At 47.8% G+C, this 7,500-nt stretch overlaps 5 protein-coding genes across 5 annotated transcripts in view; 2 read left to right on the forward strand and 3 right to left on the reverse strand.

Moving 5' to 3' along the window:
* LOC126577474 (oocyte zinc finger protein XlCOF6.1-like) overlaps positions 1 to 944 on the reverse strand; it is a 1,503-nt gene extending 559 nt beyond the window's left edge. The window contains exons 1-2 of the mRNA XM_050239134.1: positions 734 to 944; positions 1 to 659 (exon numbers count right to left, since the gene is read on the reverse strand). The exon at positions 1 to 659 is cut by the window's left edge and continues 285 nt beyond it. Coding sequence (XP_050095091.1) covers positions 1 to 659; positions 734 to 868 — 794 coding nt within the window. The 5' untranslated portion in view covers positions 869 to 944. The remainder of the gene's footprint in view (positions 660 to 733) is intronic.
* LOC126579162 (zinc finger protein 85-like) overlaps positions 1 to 2,399 on the reverse strand; it is a 4,051-nt gene extending 1,652 nt beyond the window's left edge. The window contains exons 1-5 of the mRNA XM_050242505.1: positions 2,221 to 2,399; positions 1,359 to 2,149; positions 1,152 to 1,287; positions 734 to 838; positions 369 to 659 (exon numbers count right to left, since the gene is read on the reverse strand). Coding sequence (XP_050098462.1) covers positions 369 to 659; positions 734 to 838; positions 1,152 to 1,287; positions 1,359 to 2,149; positions 2,221 to 2,349 — 1,452 coding nt within the window. The 5' untranslated portion in view covers positions 2,350 to 2,399. The remainder of the gene's footprint in view (positions 1 to 368; positions 660 to 733; positions 839 to 1,151; positions 1,288 to 1,358; positions 2,150 to 2,220) is intronic.
* A 109-nt stretch (positions 2,400 to 2,508) lies between these two features.
* On the forward strand, positions 2,509 to 3,824 carry LOC126577239 (peptide chain release factor 1-like, mitochondrial). Its single transcript, XM_050238708.1, has one exon. The coding sequence runs from the start codon at positions 2,527 to 2,529 to the stop codon at positions 3,760 to 3,762; it is 1,236 nt and encodes a 411-aa protein (XP_050094665.1). The 5' UTR covers positions 2,509 to 2,526; the 3' UTR covers positions 3,763 to 3,824.
* LOC126577240 (exosome complex component RRP41) lies at positions 3,813 to 4,744 on the reverse strand. The gene has a single exon (XM_050238709.1). It carries the CDS (start codon positions 4,608 to 4,610, stop codon positions 3,870 to 3,872), a length of 741 nt encoding a protein of 246 aa, XP_050094666.1. The 5' UTR covers positions 4,611 to 4,744; the 3' UTR covers positions 3,813 to 3,869.
* A 4-nt stretch (positions 4,745 to 4,748) lies between these two features.
* On the forward strand, positions 4,749 to 5,646 carry LOC126577242 (trafficking protein particle complex subunit 5). Its single transcript, XM_050238710.1, has 4 exons — positions 4,749 to 4,986; positions 5,064 to 5,190; positions 5,271 to 5,453; positions 5,526 to 5,646. Exons 1-4 carry the CDS (start codon positions 4,817 to 4,819, stop codon positions 5,622 to 5,624), a joined length of 579 nt encoding a protein of 192 aa, XP_050094667.1. The 5' UTR covers positions 4,749 to 4,816; the 3' UTR covers positions 5,625 to 5,646.
* The last annotated feature ends 1,854 nt before the right edge of the window (positions 5,647 to 7,500 follow it).

Here is a 7,500-nt window from a genome sequence, read left to right on the forward strand (position 1 = left end):
TGATACGGCCGTTCGTTGTTGTGCCAGCGGAGATGAGCGGACATATCGGTGCGTGCCACTCCACAAATGGGGCACAGTCTGCAACTGCTCTTGCCGTCCCCGGATTCCTGCTTATACCGTATCCGTTTCGACTTAGTGGCATCCTTCGCTGGACGACCGGCTTGCTTCGTCTGCCCTTTCCTGCGTCCCTTCCTCATTCGAGAATGTATAGGCGTTTCTTCCTGGTCAACCTCTTTCGGTTCGTCGCCGCTATTTGTATCATGTTCAGATTCTTGTTCAACTTTAACACCATACTCGATCTGTTTCTCTGGGCTTATTCTATCCTCCACAGGGACCACAGTGGATGATTCAGAGTTTTCCTCCATTACCTCCACTTTTAGTTCATTTACTTCCTCATATTGGACAGTTTCTTCGACTTCATGTACGTCCTCGTAACACGCTTCCTCTGACGGCTTCTCTTCGCACAAGGAGCTCTCCTCCTCGACAAACTCAATAGCAAAGTTGTACTGTTTGCCAACAAGGACAACCTTTTCGAGGTCTGTTTGCAGATTTTTCAACCGTTCCTCGTTCTGTAAGCAGCTCTCGCGAAAGTTGTGCCACTGTTCAATCGCGTTCCAGCAGATGCCGCAAATAGATGCATCGTCCATAAGCGATTGTTTCTATTACGAATAGAAAATTCAAGTAAGGGAGCCGAACAGTAGCTTTAGATTCCCGCCTCCCGCGAACTACTTACGTTTATGGACAGGTACTGCTCAATCAGTTCATCGAGACACACTTCTTTGTTCGTCAGGGCAGAATATATTCTGCTCTCACGAACCAGTACAAACGGATCGTGTACCTTGGTGCAAAGTCGGCAACCAGCGTACATTTTACGTGCTTTTCGTCGATTTGTCCCGCCGAACCTGCGAAATCGAAACCAAAGCCACAAAATCTGTTTGTTTACATTCGTTGAACGCCGCCCAAGGTCAATAGAAGGATGGGAGGTCCTTGCATTTGTCGATAAAATGCACCACGGAATGTATTTCTCATTTATGTAAAAAAGAAAAGTTTCTCTACCATTTCTAACAGCACACTAGTTTCCTTTAGTCTGTATTCGTTGATGGAGATACATTTCTTATTCCCTGCTAGTTTCGCTAACCCAAGGCCCGTTAACTCCATTCGCTTCGACGGGAATGTTTCTTCATGTGAGTCCTTAGATTATCATTACGATTGAAGGATTTCTCGCAAATCTCGCAACTGTAGGGCTTCTTATTCGAGTGAATTACTGCGTGTTTCCGCAAGTCACAGCTGGAAATGAAAGTGAAAGTGGAAAGGATTATCGTCACGGCCGGAAGGCGGATTCGCTTTGCAGTGATTACTTTGTGAAGAAACTTTTGTCGCAGCTATCGCACTTGAAGTTTCGCTCTTCCGTATGAGTACGTTTGTGGCGTGCCAGTCCCGTCGGTTGATAGTACGATTTCCCGCAAATCGAACACAGGTACGTGCGATCCTTTTGGTGTGTTGCTTTGTGCTGCTTCAGGCCGTTCAACATCGGGTACTCCTTGTCGCAGATATCGCATTTGTACAGTTTGGCTCGCGTGTGAATGTTTTTGTGGCTGTTGCAGTTCGATTGACTAACGAAGCTTTTTGGGCAGTAAGGGCACTTGTAGCGTCTTTCGTTCCTATGGGTACGCAGATGCTCTTCCATGTTCACTCGAATTTGGCCACAAATTACACATATGTTTCGTATCTGGCTTCTCTGGGAATGGTTTCCTCGCCGGGCACCTTTGGATTTGCTTTCCGTCTGCTTCTTATCAGAAATGCTTTTAGCTTTTGGAACTACGCTCTCACTGACTTCCTCTATCGTAAGATGGCAGTCGATTTCTTCTTCTTCAGGCTCGCCCTTTACGATGACCTGCTCACCATCGTACTCTATTTCGAAAGGACCATCTTCCGTAGAAGCGGCAGCTTGACTATTGTCCTCTTTTAGATCGTAGTAAAAGTTTTCACACTCTTCGTCATGTTCAGTCAATACTTCTACGTATAGTGTGAGGTTCTTGTGACACATTTTGTAGAACCGGTGCCACATGACCAATATTCGAGAACAGTTCATACAGATTGGGCTATCTGTTGGCTGTTGTAGATCGTCTACACTTTCAAGCATATCAATCTGCCATCAAAGAAAGGGTTTTAGTTCATCTTCTAGATAGTTTGAATCAACTATTTCTAGACACTGCTCACCTGCAGATAGCGCTGTATCATCTCTTTCCAGTCGATATCGCTGATGATCGGTTGCTCTTGTTCATTGTCCTTGAACGTACATTTCGGGGCATCTTCTTCGTTTAAACACAATCTGCAATTACCGTCCATTTCACCAGGAAAGTGTGTCCCTTTTAGAGAAAAATAGAAATCAATTTTTGTTTACGTTCATATCCTTTTTGACAGCAAGATTCATAGAACAACCGTTGGCAGCACCACGCGAGAGCGGCCCAAGAGTTCCGAGTGTCCCGTTCAAGTCTGCGCCCAGAGCAGCGAAAAGCCGGCAAAATGTTCCTTGCTCGAGCGATTAGTACCATCGCAAGTCGTGCTGCCCCTCGTGTCGGATGCTGTGCACCATTTGCTGGACCACGGCACGCATGGACGAGAGTGGCGGCCAAAGGATTCTGCTCGTTCGGTAAAATCGGTGGAGAACCTTTGCTGATTTCGGACGAGCGAATACAAAAGTACCTGGACAGTCTACGGCTGGAGTATTACGCGCTTAAAGTGCAGGAACAGCGAACGTCGCAGGATATTCACAGGATGATGGCACTATCCAACGTGGTCGAGATGTACGAGCAGCGTAAGATCGTTGTGGAAAATCTCGGATCATTGAAGGAGCTGAAGGACGACAAGGACGACGAGATGATCCAGCTGTTGAAGGAGGAACGTGAGGCGTACGGTAGTATTCTGGTGCGATTGGATCGAGAAATCATGGAGGGAATCCTGTCCATGGACGAAGGCGAAGAGTACGGTTCGCTGATAATGGAAGTCACGGCTGGTGTGGGAGGTCAGGAAGCGATGCTGTTCGCTCGCGAATTGTTCGACATGTACTGCGGGTACGTGGAGCACAAGGACTGGGAGGTGGAGATGCTGCAAACCGAAGGCACGGACCTGGGAGGCTTAAGACACGCTACGATCATCATCAACGGTTCGGATGCTTATCGTTGCTTGAAGTACGAAGGTGGGGTGCATCGCGTTCAGCGTATACCGGCAACCGAGAAGTCTGGCCGCATCCACACGAGCACCGTAACGGTTGCCATCATCCCACGGCCCGATGACTTCGAGGTGGACCTCAAGGAGAAGGATTTAAAGATCGAAACCAAGCGTGCCAGCGGTGCTGGTGGACAGCACGTCAATACCACGGATAGCGCCGTACGGATCGTTCATCTTCCTACGGGTATTGCTGTGGAGTGTCAGACGGAGCGATCGCAGGGGAAGAACCGGGAAATTGCCAAACAGAAACTGGTCGCCAAACTTATGCAGCAAGAACTGGAGGCACGGTTCACCAGTACACAGGCCTTGAAAAAGTCTCAAGTTGGCCAGAGCCTGCGCAACGAGAAGATTCGCACGTACAACTTCAACCAGGATCGCATCACTGACCATCGGATAGAGGGAGGAACCGTTCACAATCTGAAAGGTTTTCTAGAAGGTGGGCAGCAGTTAGATGATATGATTGACAAGCTACATCGCTCCGAACGGCGAAAACAACTGTTGGAGCTAATAAGCAAGGCATCGGCCCAGTAACGGGTTGTTTGACGCAACCAACCTGAAATAGAACGTGATATGAAGCACGGTTAATTCGTTAATCATGTATTCTCTTTTGTCTTTTAGTCTTGTTACGATAACGAGCACTATTTATTAACACTTCCCCAGCCACCGGCTTGTCCCAGCTGGGTAACATGCTCACGAACCGCACGATCGATAACGTTCTGAACCTCGCGGCATCCTTTTAGCGCCGTCTCGAGTACCTTCGGTAGGTGATCCAGGTGAAACCGTTGCGACATTTCCATGAAGGCAATCTTTCCACTGCTCGGTAATGATGCTACGGTTAGCGTCGGACCACCGCTATTCTCCTCCAGATGAGACACATCCATCAGCGGAACATTGCCGTTCGCCAGCGAAGCCGTACAGGCGCACACGTACTCCTTCAAGCAAATGCCCGCGTCGATTAGTGCCAGCGTGGCCGCATTGACCGACGCACAATAGTTGCCTCCATCTGCCTGCAGTACCTCGATGTACACATCGATCTGAGACCGCGGGTAAAGTTCCATTTTGATGGCCGCGCTCAGTGCCTGTTTCAGGTGGATCGTCATTTCCTGCGATTTCCTATCGCCCCTCGGTCGCTTTTTGCGCTCGCCGGTAGAGAAAGTGGCCATACTGTACTGGCAGTTAACGATGGCTTCCTCGTGGTTGCTCTTCTTGGACGAAGCCTGGTGCGGTCCGTAAACTGCCGCCAGAACCTTGGTGTTGCCCTGCTCAACATAAGCGCTCCCGTCCGGTTGGCTGAATACTCCCAATTTGCACTGAATGTGGCGCAATTCGTTGGCCCGGCGACCATCCAGCCGAAGCCCTTGATCCGAAAGCAGCTCCATAATTGCTTGCACCAACAGGGAACGCGAGAATTACCGGCACCTCGCGAAATCCGCGTTTTTCGATTCACGGCCTTCTTTGTTTACAACACAAAACTGTCAGTGAAGGCCCAAGGTGCATTCACATTCTCCTGAGCACCTTGGTTGCGTGGTGTAAACAAACGCCTCGAAAATCCGATTTTGTGTTTTGCACTTGTCCGAGGAAAATCATGGAGAAAATCAATCTGAATCTTTCCAATCGACCCAAGGCGAGCATCCTGGATAAGCCACTGAGCCGCGGCAAGGGCGAAGTGTCGCTCAGTAGCTATGCACTTCTTTTTTCCGAAATGGTGCAGTACTCGCAAAGCCGCGTCAGTACCATCCCGGATCTGCAGAACAAGTAAGAAAACTCCCGGATACGGCCCCGTCCGGAAGTCAGCACTAACCGAAACGGCACTCTGCTGCTGCGGATTTCAGATTGCATGACCTCGGGAAAGACGTTGGCTGTCGCATCATTGATCTATACTTCGTACGGGAACGGAACTCGAAGCGCGAAACCAAACTCATCAACATGCTGCTCTTCATTAAAACGACGCTCTGGAAGGTTTTCTATTGCACCCTTTTCGGTACTAAGTATGCTCTGAGCTGACTAAAGCGGTTGGGGTTTGGTTTTTACTTTTGTAGACACTGTTTGGCAAGGAAGCGGACAAGCTAGAGCACGCCACCGATGACGAGTGCACATACTACATCATTGAGAAGGACCCGCTAGTTAACAAGTTCATCAGCGTACCAAAAGACAAAGGATCGCTGAACTGTGCCGTCTTCGTAGCCGGTATCGTTCAAGCGGTGTTATCAAACTGCGGATTTGTAAGTGCGCTTTTTAATGAAAACCAGTTAGTATGTTAGACTAACGGAAGATTTCGTTCTTTCCACCGGCAGACGTGTCAGGTTTCGGCTCACTGGCACAAGGGAACCACGTACATGGTGAAGTTCGAAGAACACGTTATAAGCAGAGATAAACAACTGGAAGATAAATAAAATATTCGATAAGCAATGTAAAGTACTTCCCACGTAACATTATAACTAAACTTTGTGAAAGAAATGACCTGCACGTTTTAGAACCTGGCAGTACAGTTCTTAATTCTCATTTCAAATACATAAATCTGAGGGATATAGACGATCGGGAACCGGATTACTTTCTATGAGCGTTGTGTCCGACCGTCTCGTCTTTATGCTGTTAGCCCTTTAAACCGGTTGCCGGTTAGTTATGAAATTATCATAATCGTCGTAGGGATATAATCTGTTGCAAAATTTGCAAATTCGCTTTCGTCTCGTTCCATACCTCCGGCGCAAACCCCTTTTCTAATGCCCTAATGCTTAATGTTGTGCGCGCTGCAAACGATGCTTCGTTCTTCTTTTTGATTATACGATCCCTCCGTCATTCTTCACCTTTTTCTTATCCCGAACATCTTTCCATGTGTCCTGACCAAGCAACAGTTTCGCTACCGTACACTCCTGGTTTCTACGTTCGGGTTCCTCGCTATTTAAGACGGTCCGTATCCTGCTTCCTTCCTTCGTTATGTACGCCCTGAATCTGCTGGGCAAATAAGCGCTTCTTCATGCTTCCAGCTGATTTCTACCCCTCCAAAGCACATAAAACATTCTTATGTTGGCCTTTGTCACTGCGCCTTGTCTGCTGTTTCTATCCCGACCCCGAAACTCGGGTATAAGACTGGCGAGGGGTTCGCCTTCGGTTATCCTCGAACCACATTTCGACGAGTTTTCACTCTCAGGCACTATGCTGTGGTTAGAACCCTGCTGCGGTATTCAACGGCTCGGCAATTGCTTTTGGCGCGTTAACTGGGACAAAAAGGAAAAGATAAGACGAGGATGCCACGGGGTTTCCCTCCAAAATGGGCCGGCAGCTGAAGTTCAATTCCGCCGGCTGAAAGTGCCTTAAAGGATTTATGATTCCAACAGAGAACTCTTAACACCAAAAACACACACGCAGGATGCGAGGAATGCCTTATCACAAAACGCTAAATGGTTTTACAATCTTTTGAAGATATTTTATTCCAACCGAGGACCGCGGTTTCATCGGTTCAATAGATCATCGCAACATCGAAAGAAATAATTCTTCTTCTGAAACAATTATTGTTAAAAATCCTCGTCACAATGTTAAGATAACGAATGTCTATTGCGACAAAACCAGCCGGCCATGCATTAAAGCACCGTAACGGTTAGGGCCAACGGAACAGGCCAGTAAAGCGAATGGCAGCGAATCCTGTTTCTTAAAAGGACTCCTGTACGTAATAAGAATGTGGCACACGCGCCAAGAAAAGGTGTTCGAACGGCTGCATTTCTTACCGCTGGTTCTGCTTTGACCCTCGCGTTCGTAATAAGGATCGCCCGGTGTGTACATAGAACTCGAGAGCTTATGTACTGTGGACCCTTGTGCACCCTTATGCTCTACGGCGGGACCCTCTACGAGCGACCGGCATGTAACGGATATTTCATTCAAAACGTAACCACGGACAGGAACGCAACGCAGTGAGCGCGCCCGCCAGAGAGCGTCGGTTTGGTCCAGAATTAGGCAGTAGGCAGTTAGGCAAAGTTTTACGAATCAAATCGTTCAAAAATCTAATCGTAGTAACAGTGTTTTATACCGTTTTTGTTTTATAAGTTTTACCGAACCTTTGTTTCTGTTTTGTCAAGACGCGAGATACCATTTACCAGAAGCTAGCTAGTTTGAAACGGAAAGGGATAGGAAGGAAGGCCAGAATCGCAATTACACCAACGCATCTGACCGAATGTCCTTTGCTGTTCAAGAATTATTAAACTGTGCTCTATGAATAGTGCTTGTACACGTCGCGAGTGGTGCAAATGAGCCTGGCAAAGAACTGTAGTCCCTAAA

This window comes from Anopheles aquasalis, chromosome 3, assembly GCF_943734665.1.
Source record: "Anopheles aquasalis chromosome 3, idAnoAquaMG_Q_19, whole genome shotgun sequence".
NCBI classification, from domain to species: Eukaryota; Metazoa; Arthropoda; class Insecta; order Diptera; family Culicidae; genus Anopheles; species Anopheles aquasalis.

What these genes read in the sequence shown, in the direction of transcription:
- LOC126577239 (XM_050238708.1), top strand. Translation starts at nt 2,527, where the DNA reads ATGTTCCTTGCTCGAGCGATTAGTACCATCGCAAGTCGTGCTGCCCCT.
- LOC126577240 (XM_050238709.1), bottom strand. Translation starts at nt 4,610, where the DNA reads ATGGAGCTGCTTTCGGATCAAGGGCTTCGGCTGGATGGTCGCCGGGCC.
- LOC126577242 (XM_050238710.1), top strand. Translation starts at nt 4,817, where the DNA reads ATGGAGAAAATCAATCTGAATCTTTCCAATCGACCCAAGGCGAGCATC. An exon ending in ATCCCGGATCTGCAGAACAA is followed by an intron (nt 4,987 to 5,063) that starts GTAAGAAAACTC and finishes TGCGGATTTCAG; the next exon opens with ATTGCATGACCTCGGGAAAG. An exon ending in TTAAAACGACGCTCTGGAAG is followed by an intron (nt 5,191 to 5,270) that starts GTTTTCTATTGC and finishes TTACTTTTGTAG; the next exon opens with ACACTGTTTGGCAAGGAAGC.